Here is an 18,133-nt window from a genome sequence, read left to right as displayed (position 1 = left end):
GATAAATTGGGAGTCTGGGATTAACAGATACACACTACTGGATATAAAATAGATAACCAATAATGACCTACTGTATAGCACAGGGGACTCTACTCAGTACTCTGTAATAACCTACATAGGAAAAGAATCTGAAAAAGAATATTTGTGTGTGTGTGTGTGTGTGTGTGTGTGTGTGTGTATCCCTAACCCTAACCCTAACTGTTATATATATCTGAATCACTTTGCTCTACACCTGAAACTAACACAACATTGTAAATCAACTATACTTCAATTAAAAAAAGAGTCTCATAGATTCTTATTTTATGGGTTAAATCCTAACATTTTGAATATTTATTCCAGAATGTTTTAAAGAGAGCTCTGAGAAAGTAAAGATAAATGGTGGCCATAAACTTGCTACTCTTTTCTGTCCTCTTGTACGCACCGTATGAGCTAACTTTGCAGTCCTATTCAGGTGTTAGGGTCATCCAGCAGAAGCAGCCACTGCCTCAAAGGGTGGGTGACAGTTCTGCCTCAGTGATTCATTGAAGTGGGGCTGGAGGAGCACAAGTCACTTTCTCCTTGGAAGCCTGGAGCACGTTATTGTTCTTAACTGTGCTGAGAATGCCAGGACTCTAAAGCTGGGGGAAAAAGACACTTAATGAGTTTCAGCATGTTAATGTACTGCAGGTTCCCAATTGTATGAATTTAAGGAGCTTAGCAATTTGGTATCTTCTGAATAATAGCATTTATTTTATACTCTAAATACTCCTGGGGAAGTCTGAATAACACTGCAACTTCTTTGGTGTAATAGCTTTGGTGGGCTAATTGACTTCAACCATGGGATTGCTCCTTACAAAAAAAAAAACAGCCACAGTTTTGATTAATGAGCCTAGTAATAAATCATTAATCTTTTTAGCTCATAAATGACAGGAACAGTGCTCTGCAATATATTTCTAGATTTCCCCCCTGCAATATATTTCTAGATTCTCCTTGCTGATCCAATGGCCACATTTTAAGGATCTTATCATCAGTTTAATATGTACCCTAACATACCCTAACATCCATGTAATTTAATATAGTATCTAGTAAGTTTGCACCTATGAGGAATGCAATGGGACAGATTCTAAATAGCAATAATCAGGACTTCCCTGGCAGTCCAGTGGTTAAGACTTGGCCATACAATGTAGGAGGTGCAGGTTCGATCCCTCGTCCGGGAGCTAAGATCCCATATGCCTCGGGGCCAAAAAAACACAAAAACATAAAACAGAAGCAATATTGTAACAAATTCAATAAAGACTTTAAAAATGGTCCACATTTAAAAATCTAAAATAAATAAATAAATAGCAGTAATTGCTCTTTTATGAACATGACTTACATTTAGTTAGTAACTGTCCTTCTACAATGTCCTAAATTTCTTTATTTCTATAATTACTCATAATTATAGAAAGGATAATGAGTTACTGAGCTTCTCCTATGTGTCTGGAACTCCACTAAATTTTTAGTATATTGTGTCATTCAATTCTCATAATAACTCTGAAGTAATTAGTAGTATTTCCCCTTTACAGTTCAGGAAATTTGCTGAGAAATGATAGCTAGTTAATGTCATAGAACTGGTAAATGCCAGAGTCACCATGTCACTATCTTTTACAGATTATTCCTACCCAACATTTTCTGGAGGTTTATAAATAAATTTGTTTTTCTTTTTGTTAAAATTGAGATATATAAATAGTTGAACCCACATTGAAAATTTTGGTTGTCTTAAGGCTTAATATATCCTAGGGGGTTATATATTTCAAGAATTAATTTTTGTGTTCATGACATAGCTGAGACACCATTTAGAAATAATTTAGACTGTCTAATCACCACACTGAAGAAAATAGAATTTCAAGTTATGGACAGTAAGAGCATAGGAGGCCGATGTCTACATCCTTGCCTGCACTAATGTGTTTGCTAATGAGAAATAGCTTTTATTGGTGAAATTTAGCTGTAAACTAGCCACGAGGCCGAACTCTCTGTGGCAGGTGAGAATCATGGCCCATCATGTCTCTGTTGTCAGGATTTAGCTCAGTGGCTGGTATATACTAGAGGATTAAATGTTTGATGAGTGAGTGAATGAATGGTCAGTAGTATAAAAAATAAGAGGATGATCCATTTAGTAAAGTAGCTTGAGTCAAGATATGTAAATCCACAAGTGGCTTTGACTGGGATCCCTATTGTGACCCTGTGGGCCTCCAGTTGCTCAGGTGTGCTGGCAAAGAGCCCAGGACTCCTGTAAACAGAACTGGGGGAAAATGGAGATGCATGCATGCTTTTCTCATCTGTCTTCCAGGAAGTCCTGGTGACATAATTTAACTCGATGTTGAGTCACGTTAAGAATAAAACTCATCTCTTTCCTACTGGTGAGTTTTAAGAAAATCGCAATTAATATATATGCCAAATAAAAGCTGGCATTGATGATGGAAGTTATGCTTTTCAAAGGTAAAGTGGTTTATCTCATTTGAACATCTACAACCTACTGTGCACCTCTTGTTTGCTATTTCTCTACCAAGGTCATGATGTTAATACCAGAAATGCAAGAAGTGAAGCAAACTGGTAGCACCCAGTTGGCTTCCTTCTCCCACCTGCTTCATTCCTGCATTGATAGATCAGTTTTCATGGTGGTAATCAAACACACATGCACAAACACACACACACATACATTTTCTCCAAGCTAATGTTAAGGATTGTAGGCCACCACATGTTCTGCAGCCTTTTCCAGCTCTTTTCAGAAAGGCTAGGATTAAATAAGCCTAGGATATGCCATCCTTCACTTAGACTGACAGGATTTAAATGTATAGCTGAATTTGTTTTCTAAAAAATGTTGCTGGTGTAGAGCTGACTGTGTCCTCTTTCCCTATTCCACGTGAAATATACATGGCTTTACAAAGCCAGTTTCCTGTGAAATTGACATTGGACAATTTAGGAATAAAAGTGGGTTTAAGCAAAACAGCAATGCAACTTCATGTATAAAGCTGTAATTTTTCACTTTCTGTATATGCAGCATATACGTTTTCAATGTATCCATATGTAATAGAGGTTAGAGGAAAACTAGCCAGGTGTGTTTTTCTTAGCAACTTGAGAAATTTTTCTTGTGCCAGCCTTGAAAACAAAACTTAACTTTGGGTCTTTTGTGAACTCATTCCCTCAGTAGGATGAAGGGATTTCCATTCTTTGAAAGGTGAATTGTGCTTCCAAGTAGGTTTACACGCTGAACACCTGTAGGAATCCAGCCACTGCTGGCTCCTTCCCGTTGATCTATCAGAAAACGTTGTGAGCCAGCCATTAAACACACTGTGTTACGTTGAAATCTCAGGTCTCCGAATCAAATAGATCGGGATTTGAATTCTCATTGGATTTAACAGCTGTGTGACCTCGGACGATTGCATATCTTCTTATAACCTCAGCTTTGTCACATGTAAAATAAGGACATTAACCATATCTATCTCAAGGGCTGTTTTAAGGAATAGACCCATAATGAATTTAAATAATTTTAAAGCCTTGTGTGTGGCACACAGTAAGCTTAAAATAAATATTAGGTAATATTGTGCCATACAGTGCTAATAATGAGTCCTATATAACAACAAGTAAGTTATATGACTTGATAATAATATTAATCCTATGTAGCAATGAATATTTTAGTACGACTATGTCCCGTGCAATATTTGGGACATACTTATGTTACCAAGTCCAAGCTTGTACTGCTCACCTCAGGACAGGCCAATAAATCGAGATGAGTTGTTGGAGCAGAGAATAGTGACTTTATTTGGAAAGTCAGAGGACTGAGAAGACGGTGCACTTGTGTCCAAAAAACCATCCCTGAGTTAGAGTTCAGGCTTCTTTTATACTAAAAGGGGAGAGGGTGTGGTTGGTTGTTGCAAACCTCTTGGTGCCGGAATCTTTTGCTCTTGCTGCTATTAAAGTTGATCTGGTCATGATATTCCTGTAAACCTCCAGTAAAACAAAGGTAATTCTCTGTTCTGCAACTTTTTATCTCTGTATGAATGGAAAGTATTATAACTTTAAAGGCCAGAACCTTAAGAATGGACTATCCCGTATATATCAGGCTACAGGTAACATTTTTAACTTGTAGCAAAAGCAATAGCATACAAAGGTCAAAGTAAAAGAAACAGATCCAATATGGAGTCTGATTTGTTCTTCGCTATTACACTTATACTAAAAAATTTCTTGTGGTTTCACACAGAGATTCAAATTTAACAGGATGTCCTGTATTTTATCAGGCTGTCCTACTCCCAAGGGACATAGTGTTTGCCACCCAAGTTCTATTGCACAACTCCAGGAGTTACCATTGGTGCTGGGCTCTGGGGTATCATTGACATAGAACACAATGGGAATGGTTGCCCTTGAGTGGAATTCTTTGTCCCTAATATCTTTATACCTCGCTCAGTGACACATTTGTGTGTGTTCCCAATATGCCTGTGAGCCTCGGCAAGTCTATGCTGTCATATTCTGGGCAGAAGACACGGAAATGGTTTGCATCTGTTCTGTCTTTGTATGTGTTGTGATGATTATTCCAGAAGAAGTTAATAGGGTGCCATAGCAAATGTATGGCCATGTTCATGCCGTTTCCAGAATTCCAGTTGTTTGAGGGAGAATTACGGTCATTGTCAACGAACCAAGTGACAACTTTGTATCCCAGAGCTCATGGCAGGGTGACCCCCTTCAGAGAGGTGAATGAGACTGAGGAAAGGGGATGAGATTTGTTTACAATATTGAGTTTGTTTCTCTATAGTTTTGTTTCCTGTTCACACTTTTGACCATCAGGACCCTGAGTACAAAACCATATGTCTTTGTGATATAGCAGTACATTACGATAAAACTATAGAGAGATCTCAATATTGTAAAATGTTAATTTAGCATTTTCTCACAGGAGAAACCATCCCATCAGGTGATACTGGGCTGAGCTCATGAGGTCATATGGAGGGAGAAGTCAAGGAGAGCCAGGATCCCACCTGGCCACCTGGCCCAGGACCACAGGTAACTCTAATTCAGTCATGGAGACTCAAGGGGCTCATAACACTTCACTGCTCATCTCAACCCAAGGGCTGCTTTAAGCCAGCCCTGCCTTAAAGAATAACATACACAACCCAGTGTTCAGGTTGTCCTGAGCACTAGAAACAGTTTCTCTTTCTTTGCTGAGTATGTTATACAGAATTAACCGCACCCTCCCTGATTAAACTTGGGGATGAGAATGCCAGTTGCCAATGCTGTGCTTACATGGAGTCTGAAACAATGAAATCCTTCTTTTAAAACATGTGTTCCTTAGGGAAGTTGTTCTTATTGGTTATTATTTTAGGGAAATTGTTCTTATTGGTGCCGTGGGAGGAAAAACTGGTAGAGGCTCTCCTCTGACTCCATCAGTATGTGAAATCAGGGGAAGAGAAATCACCTTCTTGCTTTTAGCGGAGGGAGAAGACAGTTGAAAACAGAGGACACCCCCTTCATTGCTTAGCCAGTAAGACAGAGGACACACTTGTTGGGCACCATTTAGGGGTGAAAGCCTACCTCTTGGCAGTCTTTCTTTATTTTCCCTCTAATGTATTACCTCAAATGAATGCTTCTAGAGCCCCCATCATAAGGGAAGGCTCTGGCTCTCCCTCTTTACCCGGTCCAAGGCCGTGACTTTGTAGCTAGGGAACACAGAGGTCCAACTGTGAAGGTCAGAGCTGAGCATATGCCCTTATATATTTATGGCAAAACAGATTTGAAAAAAATTAACACACTGTATTAGTTAGGGTTCTCCAGAGAAACAACCAGTAAGGGGTGTGTGTTGATGTTACTAGAAGAGTAAGAGCATCTGTGTACAAAGTTAGTGTTCAACTAATTCTAAAACCTCCCATGCCTTTAGGGTAGCTTCTTAATGCAGGAGGCTCCAACTCCCTGCTTCTGTTTTGGGGGAGAAGTAAAACATTTCATTTTTATTATTGTTTATTATTTTTTATTTTTTTATTATTAATTTTTAAATTGCTACAGCATTTAAAATAGGCTATCCCATTAAAAAACAATTGTGCTTTTGTCTCCCCATTGATTTTTCTTTCTACTGGTGATATCCATGGACTGGCAGTATTTATAGGCAATCCCCAGAGTTGGCGTATTGTAGTAGAAAGGGTCAAGAGTCAAAAAATATCACTTCTGATGTCATTTATTCACTTACTTGCCATGGGATTTTTGTATCCCTCTTAAGATCTTAGAACCAATCTTCTCATTGGTAGAGGGGGGTTTATAGCTCTTGCCCTATCTACTGCCTAGAGTTATTATAAAGGGCCATACAAAATAAAATAAATGTCCCTGAAACACCTTAAGTGCTGTAAAACTCTGCTGCATGTAAGGAAATATTATTATCTTCAGTCTATATGAACATCCCCTTCAATTTGTTTTTAAAGTATTACAGTCACGAGGTTGCTTTAGAGTTGTTACAAACATCTTCAGGATATTTCAGGATATTTTGTCACCACTGCTCAGGACAATTCATCTTGAGACAGCTTTGTCCACCTAACAGTTAAAAGTGACTGTAAATTGATTACACATAATTTTGTGATTTAGTAAAAACTTGATAGTATGTAAAGTAGGCAAAAACTAATAACTTAGAAAGACCCATAGTGTAATATATTATCGTGGAAAAAAATAGGAACTAGTCCCCTAAAACAGTGTTAAAATTTGGTCCACCAAATGGTACTTGTTCACAAGGAAATACATACAGAAATAGAGAGTAAGCATTTAAAACCTTTTATAACAAGTTCACATTAGCATGACATTTAATCCAAATGTAATTTTGGTTTGTTTAATGTAGTAATAAAAACTTGCAACTTGCATTTTGTATGTCTCTTAATTTTTTCTATTAACTTTGAAAAATGTAAATATTTTGCAAATGTTGGTTTGTGACAGATTGGAAATAAAAATGGTCCCCACCACAGGTGGCTTGAGAAACATTGCTCTAAAATTCCTAATGCCAATAACTACTTCCTGAATATTTAAATATAATTTCATCAAGCATGAGTGTTGTCAGATTGAGTGTTGAAATCTTCTTCAAAGGTAGTTACCTTTTCCAGAATCATGTATATATAATAGTCATAATGTGTATCCAAAAAACACAGCCCCAGACATAACCTTTGATCTATATATGAGCAATAATTTTGCCCTCCATTTGTATTCATTTGCTAAGCTTCCTTGAAATGTTCTGACATTGTCTTCAACTGTAATAAAGCAAATGAGTACCAATAAACCTAACACTAAAAATCTGAGAAAAATGAAGTCATTTCAGGAAAAAGAATTTTTATATTCTTACGTAAAATGACAAGGTCTCTGCTCCCATTAACGATGGAGAGGGTACCATTCTAATTTTTTCACAATCTTTTGACAAAACTAAATAGTAGATCAAGAAATCCCCATACAGATGAAAAGATACAGAAACAGAGCAAAATGGAGGAGTTACTTATGGTGAGATGGTCAATTAAATGTAATAGATGTATGAATTGTAGTCATATACTTTTACAGACTAGCATACACTGCAGAGTATTCACTCAGTTGATGATGTGTGAAATGCTGACTAAGGCTAGGAATCCTTTTTTTTTGTAGCCTTACCTCTGTAACTAAAGCTACTTCATGAATAAGCAAAAGTGAATAAAATAAGGGATTCAGAGATATTTATTCTTGTATGTGCAAATATTCCTTTGAACCACAATTTGCCATCTGTTATTCATTGATGTTTAGGAGGAAAGGCAGTGTTAAGAACTGGGAAGAACATTGGATCAGGTATGAAAGGATATGGGTTCTATCTCTAGCCTGTTACTATTTAGCTGAGTGGCCTTGAGTAAGTCATAAGCACTATTTTAGCTTGTTTTCGTTTTTGTTTTTCCCATCTGTTAAATATCAGATTGGACAAGATGCTCCTTTAGGTCCATTCTGGAGCTAAATGATCATGAAAATTTAAGTTAAAAAACAAAAAGATTTCAAAAAGATTCTAGATTGCAGGTATCACATGAGTTATTTTTCTGCAGATTTAAAAGGCACATTCTTTTAGGTTCATAGTGCCAAAGAACCTTTTGAAAGAGCCCATCTATTTACATAAATGTGGTACATAAATATAAAACTGAAAATAAAAATATAAATGCATATATTATTTTAAAGTTCATTCTATGCAGAAGTTAAATTCTGTTGTCATCAACGAATATGTTCAAGACTTATATTGTATTTCAAAGGAGAGAATTACTTAATGAATAACACTGCCCAAATGCTGTATTCTTCCTGTAAATACAAACTAAGGAATGACACTCTCCAATTCTGTACTGTCTCTGTGAATACAGATTAAGGAGTTGGCCTTGCTGTTTGAATTTGGATTCAGAAAATAGCTACCGGGCAATCTCTTGTGTATTAAGCTCCGTATGTTAATTACACACCATTTTGAGCAGTTGCAGTGCATCCTATACTTGCGGAATTTGGAAATGGATTTGAATCAGGATACACTGGTGTACTGCTACTTAGATCTGTACACTATGCTTCACTAGTGGGATTAGTTGCTTATGGTTGTTTAGCCTCATTAAGGATGAAGGTATACAGAATGTTGGGCAAATGCCAACCCATTCATGGGACTGCCATGTTCTGCAGCCCACTCTCTGGGTTAAGCAGGAACTCCCACGGGAACTTGAGTTGATCTAGGGTATAAGCTCCAGAAATCACATCATAGGAAAGTTTTTCTTCTCTCAACTCTTTCTCAATTCTGATTCTTCACAGGAAAAAGACTCTGTCTGGTCCTAGTGTGCTTAATACCTCTCTTTTTTTTTTTTTTTTTTTTTTTTTTTTGCGGTACGTGGGCCTCTCACTGTTGTGGCCTCTCCCGTTGCGGAGCACAGGCTCCGGACGCGCAGGCTCAGCAGCCATGGCTCACGGGCCCAGCCGCTCCGCGGCATGCGGGATCTTCCCGGACCGGGGCACGAACCCGCGTCCCCTGCATCGGCAGGCGAACTCCCAACCACTGCGCCACCAGGGAAGCCCCTTAATACCTCTCTTAATTACGAATCTCATTTGTTACTAAGAGAGAGTCAACCACCAGGGTCACAATCTTCTGTGAACAAACAGTATCTAATATAATTTAATCATGTGAATTTGTTGCCAATTTTGATAGTAACCTACTTATGCCAAGTGATACTGGCTTTTTAGCTATGGTAGCAACATACTGTTATCTTTTTCAATGGATTTACTTAGGCCCAAAGATATTTTGATTTAAAGAAAACTTTTGAGGACTTCCCTGGTGGCACAGTGGTTAAAAATCCGCCTGCCAGTGCAGGGGACACAGTTAGATCACTGGTCCGGGAAGACCCCACATGCCATGGAGCAACTAAGCCCATGTACTCAGCAGAACTACTGATCCTGTGCTCTAGAGCCCACACACCACAACTACTGAAGCCCGCCCACCTACAGCCCATGCTCCGCAACAAGAGAAGCCACCACGTTGAGAAGCCCATACACCACAACGAAGAGTAGCCCCCACTCGCTGCAACTAGAGAAAACCTGCATGCAGCAACAAAGACCCAACATAGCCAAAATAAATAAAAATTAATTAATGCAAAAGAAACCTTTTAAGTAAATAAACTTATAGTACATGGCTGGCAAATTTTCTAAGATGATATGTGAATGATTGAAACTTTGGAAACTTTGGCCTACTGGAAAAATACACTGAGATGGAAGATAGAAAATCTGACTAAATTTAATTTGAACCCTGTCACTAATTATTGGATTGTCCTCGGGTGAGATGATGAATTTTTCATGCCTCCATTTCCTCATTATCCAATAAGTATGATGATATTTGCCTAGCTACCTTTGGAATGATGATGTGAAGATTAAAATTAAAGGATGAGTAGTAAAATAATATAAAGTCAAAAGTCATATATACATAGGTTTGTTATTATGTATCTGAAACACCACTTTTTTTTTTCTTTTAGGTTTTTTTTTCTTTTTTCATCACCCCAGCATTTGGGCGGGGGATCATGTCCACTTAGGAAAAAAATAATATCATCTCTGTTTTCTCTCTAGGATCATGCCATTAATTAGCAGGATGTGTGTGTGTGTGTGTGTGTGTGTGTGTGTGTGTGTGTGTGTGTGAGAGAGAGAGAGAGAGAGAGAGAGACTACAGTTGTACAGTTTCTACATATACACTATTCCCAAATACTAAAGCTGTTATCTTTTCCTGATTGATTACCTGTTTATTTGCACTGTTTTTCATGGTGATCAAAAAGTTTGAAAACTAAACTATGTTTCAAAAAGAACCTAATAATAGATCTTATTCATCTCAAAGCTTAATAAAAATATTATGGCCTGTCTGAATATTTAGAGTTATTAAAAGTAATGGAGCTTAGTTTCATGCCAAAACTATTTCTTGATCTGTAATAATATTTGGAATTTTGTTTATTGTATTTTTCGTTTTGCTTAAAACCTCAAATTTGCTACAGTATATATCATCTCTGCACAAAAGATATTTTACTATTATATAATGTCATTTCCTATAGACTTCAGAGTTGCTTTTTCCAATTTAATCATGTTTCTTCTTGAAGTTAAAGTTGTTGTGTTTGTTAAAATATAATAGTTCATTTAAATATGGGATCTATTTTGATATTAATGATCAATCATGTCAGGCTTTTGTCTGTGCTTTGAGACATGCGTACAACTAAGTTCCAACTTATTAATTCATTGTGTGAAATAGAAGATATTCACACACTTAGAAATAATGCTAGCAGTTGTTGTTTGATTTCCCATTCTATTAAGCAAAGCTTATTTAAGCACTACTGCTTCATAATCTCATTCACATATAAATATTTAACTGTGGTCTATGGAAGTGATTGCCAAACTTGAGCGGTCATCATACTCACCTGGAGGGCTTGTCAAAACACAGATCACTTGGCCCACTCTCAAGTTTCTGATTCCAAGGTGGGGCCTAAGAATTTGCATTTCTAGAAAGTTCCCCATTGATGCTGAGGCTGATGATAAATGCTGTCCTAGGACACTTCTTTTCTCCCCATTGGTGCAGTGGAAGGCACTATAGAAAGACAGGGAAGCCCATGGACTTTGGTGATACCCCCAGGTTTTAGCCCTGACTTTGACACTTAAGAGCTGTATAACTTAGACCAAGTTAGGGATCAATTTTGTCCACTGTAAAGTAGTAACAATTATATGTACTGGAAATATTGAATGAAATAATGTATATCAAGTGTTTAAAGCAATGCCTAGCATGTTATGAACACTCACTAAATGCAACATTAGTAACTAGTGGTGACAGTAGTTAGAGTGGTAATAGAACCACTAGTTATGGTCATAGAATATACATACCTACCTTAGTTCAACTGCAATAAAAGTTTATTAGACTTTTCTAAGGAAGGTTAGACAGAAAGTTTGATTTTCACTGATGACATTGCTTCTATGAGAAGCATTCTGGCAAGAAGGAATTCAGTGAAAAGAAATACCACCCTTACTGAAAGAACTTCCAAGAGCATGCTAGAGATTGGAATCTAGATGGCAGGGTAAGCAAAATGTATAAATTTCTGCAATGTTTCTCAATATTCAGAACTTACTGCATGTGTTTCTTTTTTCCCTTAGCAACAAGAGCAAGACCCAACAAACCTATATATCTCAAATCTCCCCATTTCTATGGATGAACAGGAGCTTGAGACTATGCTGAAACCATTTGGACATGTCATTTCCACAAGGATACTAAGAGATGCTAATGGAGTCAGCAGAGGCGTTGGCTTTGCCAGGTAAAACACCTGCTCTTTCCTTGTATTCCCTTTAATTCCATCCCTTTCTAGCACTTACAAGAGTGCTGGAATATAGAATATTCAAAGAAAAGTAGCTTATCAAACTGAGTGTATCTTTGCTTTGAGTCAGAGAATTCCAATGTAACTAGAAATATGTTGTTCTTGCTGAAATCTGTACATAGAATGTTTATATCTGTCTCAAGTCATAATGGTATGCATAACCCCTTCCCAGTCCTCTCTATGCCTGTAGATCAACAAAATCAGATGCCGTCAGTTTCTACTAGGGATAATAAATGCCCAGCACCCCAGAGCTAAAGACCCCATGGGGTGAACAAAGCATCCACATGTTTCAGCATTGATTTCTAAAGAGCAAGATGGTAGAATTTCTCAGTCAGGGGAAGAGAGAAGAGAGGAAAGATTTCGAGAAACAGGAACTGTTGGGTAGTCTCAAGGAACTCAGAAATTTAAGGGGAGGTGAAGAGGGCATTTGCATTTAAGAGGCCCTGACTGTGTGTTTTTGATGTTTTAAACAAAACAGAAAAGAACAAATTGCACTTTTCTCATTGTTGGAAAAAGATGAGTAGTTTTCTTTTTAACTTTAAGAGAATGTTTACAAAAGAGGATCTCAGCCAGGAATGGAGTTAAAATGGTGGTACCTGCTGTGCTTTCATGAAGAAACAAAGTTAAGGAAACTACAGGGAAACCGAAACTGCTCAATAACAAAGAAGAAAAGGAAAAGCTGTGTCTCCACGGTTGGGTGTGTTTATGCGTCTTGAGGTCTTGAGCGGACTCAACATGAATGAATGGATGGATGTTAATGTCATCTGGAAGGCAGCCCCTTGCAGGCAGGTGTTTCCCCCTATGGGGAACCCTGCCATCATTGGAAAAACCATCCCAAACCAACCTCCGTGAACCCACTTGGAAAGATATGAAAATGCATTGATCAACTGATCTCTAACTTGACTTCCTTGAGGTCATGGACCATGTCTTAAAATTCTTCTTATTCCCCACAATGTTCTACACATACTAGACCGGGAGACATATGCAGGATACAGGTCTGAAGATTTGAAGAGAAGTCAGCAGAATGAAAAACATCTCCCAGACTTGAATGCATGCATGAGGCATTCAAGTTTTCAGAACATTGTTAACTGTTGATTGTCATGGTCAAGGCAGAGCTAATTGCAACACCTGGGTCTCTGAAATTGTCCAACTTACTCATTCTTGGAGACTGTACAGCCGGCTATTGGAGGCCTAGCCAGTGCAGAAGGCACTAAATGCCTGTCATGCTCCACTTCACACTGCGTGCACACACCTTTGGCTCAGCACCCACCTCCTGCCCCGCAAAACCTCTCTAACAAATTAGTTTCTCCTTCATTTATGCTCCTGCTGAGAAAGGAACATGTTTCAGATTCATCAAGAGAACACATTTTCTAAGAAGATCTATGTTTTGTTCTTTGTTTTTTAAACAAAAGATTTTTGGTACAAAGTATGGATATATTAGTTTGCTCAGGCTACCATAACAGAATTCAACAGACTGGGTGGCTTTAAACAACAGACATTTATTTTCTCCCAATTCTAGAGGCTAGAAGTCCAAGATCAAGGTGGCAGTAGGTTTGGTGTCCTCTCTGTGTCTTGTAGATGGCCTTCTTTTCCCATATCTTCACATGGTCTGCCCTTTGTGTTTGCTCCTAATCTCTTCTTAAAAGGGCGTCAGTCAGATTCGATTAGGATCCACCCATTATATATACACACAATTTATAATCCAATCTCCTGGGATAAACCATAATGGAAAAGAATATTAAAAAAAAGAATGTATCAATATATATATGTAAAACTGAGTCACTTTGCTCTACAGCAGAGATTGGTACAACATTGTAAATCAACTATACTTCAATAAAAAAATTAATGAATGTGGGCTTCCCTGGTGGCGCAGTGGTTGAGAGTCCGCCTGCCAATGCAGGGGACACGGGTTCGTGCCCCGGTCCAGGAAGATCCCACATGCCGCGGAGCGGTTGGGCCCGTGAGCCATGGCCACTGAGCCTGCACGTCCGGAGCCTGTGCTCCGCAACAGGAGAGGCCACAACAGTGAGAGGGCCTGCGTACTGCAAAAAAAACAAAAACAAAACAAAAAAAAAAATTAATGAATGTAATATAAAAAAAACAACATATATACACAACTTCTTTATTCATTCATCTGTTGATAGACACATAGGTTGTTTCCATGTCTTGGCTATTGTAAACAATGCTGCTATGAACATTGGGGTGCATGTATCTTTTTGAATTAATGTTTTCGTTTTCTTCTGATATATACACTAGTGGAATTGCTAAAACACATGGTATTTCTCTTTTTAGTTTTTTGAGGACTCTCCATTCTCTTTTCCACAGTGGCTGCACTAATTTATATGCCCACAATAGTGTACAAGAGTTCCCTTTTCTCCACATTCTTGCCTGTCCCAGTACTGGTGCCAACAGACTGGTGGGTGGGGATGGAGCTGGGTCCTGAGGCTAATAAACTAGAGGGAGGATTCCACGATGGCACTTTCCGGCACCAGTGTTATTATGGCAGAACGAGCTCCCAGAAATGACGGCTGCCAGCATCTCTGTCCCCAGGGGGAGTCCCAGTTGCCTCCTGTCTCTCCAGGAGACTCTCCAAGATTAGCAGGTGGGTCTGACTCAGGCTTCTTTCAAATTACTGCTTCTGCCCTCGTTCACGGAGTGTGTGAAATTTTGTGTGCCTCCTTTAAGAGTAGAGTCTCTATTTCCGACAGCCCTCTGGGTCTCCTGAAAGTAAGCCCCACTGGCCTTCAAAGCCAAACGTTCTAGGGGCTCGTCTTCCCAGTGTAGGACCTCCAGCCTGGGGAGTCTGATGTGGGTTTCAGACCCCTTGCTCCTTGGGGAGAACCTCTACAGTTGTAATTATCCTCCCCTTAGTGATTCACACACTGGGGTTGGTGGTGGGGGGGCACAGGTCTTGACTATACCATGACTCTGCCCCTCCTACCTGTCTCATTGTGGTTCCTCCTTTTTTTTTCTTTTTGGCTTTTTGAGTTAATTATTATTGTTTTTGTTATATTATTATATTCACATTTTACAATTATAGAAAAAATGAAGGCAAAAGAAGTTTAAAATCCTGTACAATATCTCACAGAAGATAAGCAGGAGAACCCACTTATAGGTTCGGGTATAGGTGAACATAAGCCCATGTTCTCAAGATCACAAGGGCTATAATCAAACAAATAATGATATATCTTTAGTTGTGGAAGATCTTTTCTGTTAAGTTAGTCTTTTTCATTGATAGTTGTTCTGTAAATAGTTGTAATTTTGGTGTGCTCGTGAGAGGAGGTGAGCTCAGGGTCTTTCTGCACTGCCATCTTGGGACAAAATCCCCGGTGTGGTTCTTGGTTCATGTGCAAGAGATCCTGAAATTCCTTTGACTCAAAAGAAAACCTCCATTATTATTTTACTTGTAAGCTATATTCATCTTCTTTGAAAATCACCTCTTCAAAGTAAAGGTGGTATCTTCGTTTTATATTTAAACCACTGAACTTCAAAGCATTGATTTGAATGCCAGTAGGGTGCAGAGACAGCACAATTACAGGCTTTTTAACGTTCCAGAAGCACTAGATGGTGTCTGAAATTACAGACTTTCATTTTATTTTATTATTATTTTTTTCCTCTCGTAACATAAAACAGTTTTGTAAGATCCACCCCCCTGCAGGCAGCATTTTATAGCCAAGTCATAAACCCTGAAAAACAAAAGTTTATGGTGGGAATGCTGACAGTCAGACCCACTACTGCAGAGCTCGCGGATGCCAACAGACTACCTTGCCTTCCAGCATGAGGATCAGAGCATAAATCAGCCTGAGTCTGGAGGGACAGGACTGCATGTTCACGTTATCCATTTCCCATTCCCAGAAACATAAGACCGTTTGTCTAACAAAAATCACATTGAACGAGTGTTATGAGAGGCCGGTAAAGAATGACCCAAAGTGGAGAAGGGATGAGGGTAAGCGTTCACAATTACTCCAGCTTCAACATCTGGGAACATAGAACCTCTTTAAGCAATGCATTTACTGTCCCCTGGTGAGCTAAAGGGCGTGAGAGACCGCTGAGCACAGAGACCTTTGTATTCTGTAGTTTTTTTCACCTCTCTTCAGTACTCTTAATTTGATTCTCATGGAGTTTTGTTTGAATGACTTTTAACATCTGGGCAGTGTTCTACCACTCCCTACCAAATGGGCAAGTTTTCCAAATAAATCATTTCAGTGCTTCTTTCTTTTCACTAAGTAAAAAAATTAATCACAGTTACAGGAAGACAAATATCAGGCTGATTATTAAAAATTAATTAAAATATTATTTTTGTATTTTCTTTTAATTACTTTAAATATCGTTACAATTTTATTCTTTACTTTCCACTGCCTGACATTTCTTGCTGCCTATCTTCTCCCACCTCCCGAAATAGAAAGAGAACTCAGATTCAGAATAAGCATAAAGAAAATATAGAAAATTTTAAAATTATAAGGCAAATGCCAATACTTTCTTTGTAGGCAACTATATGATGCTTTAAAATGACCATCAAGCCTATCTAAATGTGATTTTATTGTTTGGAATGTGTTTCGATTCATATCTACCTTAAATCCATCTTTAAGAAATGTTGTGTTAATATTTCTCCCTTGATGTTTTGGCAATTCATTTGCCATTACTGTCTCAAATGCATGGAACTAGGAAATCAAATGTGAGCAAAGAAAATCTCTAAAATGTAAATAAACTTAGTGATTAGTAACCACCAAACTACAGCTGTGTTTGCACAGAAACAGGTTACAACTGTGTTTGCTGAGATTGAAAAGAAGGTGGACTGTTATTCCTTTTAGTAATTTTAATTCCTCTCTCAATTGCCAGCAGATGTGATCCACTAAAGAGAAAACCCCTGGTCCACCCTGTAGCTTCTTTATCTTTATTCTTGTTTTATGTGTTTATCTTCATCGTTTCTTTATGTTGTCTGTTTGTCTTTCTGTCTTTTAACATCAGAAAGTCATGGTCATGGCTAGAGAAGGCAGATCACTCTACTTTCTTTTCCGTGTATTAGGAGCCCTGGTTTTCAAAACCCAAACAAACCAACCAACCTGTCAACCAAACAAACAAATGAATTAAATTGCATTGAATAATCTATTATTCTGAAATCCCCTGGTCTTCAATCTTTCTGTATACATGCTTTTATAAAAACTTAGAAAAGGAGAAAAAACATATAGTTTATTGTTCTATTATTTTGAAATTGGAATGGTGTTATTCCAAAGTCAGCCCTCCGTGGGATGGGAGGAGAGTTCTGAATATTATTTATCCTTGTGAAACTGAAATTGGAGAACTTTGTTACCTTGCAATTGGAAATAGAGGCCATTCCCTGTGCTCAGGGTCTGTAAGATCTCTTTACCCTGTGCTTGCCCTAAGTACAAACCATGACAGGGACTCTTGGGCCCTGAAGGCTGTGGGGATTTCAGGTAGGTTGTTGGCTTCCCGCCAATAAAGAGAAAGACTTCGAAATATCATTTGGAGGGCACATGTGAGCCTCTTTTATTTAATATCTTTCATACATGCTCTGCTTTCTATGAATTGGACCAACCTAACATCCATCTGTATCCGTGTGGTTATAAATATGGCTTTATGGTCAGAAATAACTTAGTTTTCATCTTAGTTCTGTTCTTCCTATCTGTGTTCTTGGAATAGTTACTTAAACTCTTTTAGCCTCCCTTCCTTATATGTAAAATGTATATATTTTTTAAAATTTTTATTGGAGTATAGTTGATTTACAATGTTGTGTTAGTTTCAGATGTACAGCAATGTGAATCAGTTATACATATAAATATATCTATTCCTTTTTAGATTCTTTTCCCATATAGGTCATTACAGAGTACTGACATCTTGATTTTATTTATTTACTTATTTGTTTGTTTATTTATTTATTTATTTTTGACTGCATTGGGTCTTTGTTGCTGCGCGCAGGCTTTCTCTAGTTACGGCAAGTAGGGGCTACTCTTCCTTGCAGTGCACGGGCTTCTCGTTGTGGTGACTTCTCTTGTTGCGGAGCACGGCCTCTAGGCGCACGGGCTTCAGTAGTTGTGGCTCACGGGCTTAGTTGCTCCATGGCATGTGGGATCTTCCCGGACCAGGGCTCAAACCCGTGTCCTCTGCATTGATAGGCAGATTCTTAACCACTGCGCCCAGGGAAGTCCTGTAAAATGTATTCATCCATGCATTCATTCAGTTCACCCAGTAAATATGTGGGCACTAGTAATGTGCCAGTAATTATTCTACATGTGATAATTAGAGATGTGCACACACACACACACACACACACA

The 18,133-nt window shown here is 38.3% G+C and overlaps 1 protein-coding gene across 1 annotated transcript in view; it reads left to right on the top strand.

Moving 5' to 3' along the window:
* RBMS3 (RNA binding motif single stranded interacting protein 3) overlaps positions 1-18,133 on the top strand; it is a 531,745-nt gene that overhangs the window by 303,742 nt on the left and 209,870 nt on the right. The window contains exon 4 of the mRNA XM_065884879.1: positions 11,623-11,780. Within this exon, the coding sequence (XP_065740951.1) occupies positions 11,623-11,780 (158 nt within the window). The remainder of the gene's footprint in view (positions 1-11,622; positions 11,781-18,133) is intronic.

Source organism: Phocoena phocoena, chromosome 10 (assembly GCF_963924675.1).
Source record: "Phocoena phocoena chromosome 10, mPhoPho1.1, whole genome shotgun sequence".
NCBI lineage: Eukaryota > Metazoa > Chordata > Mammalia > Artiodactyla > Phocoenidae > Phocoena > Phocoena phocoena.
The sequence above is the reverse complement of the archived record's forward strand: the minus strand, read 5'-3'. Positions and strand labels throughout refer to the sequence as shown.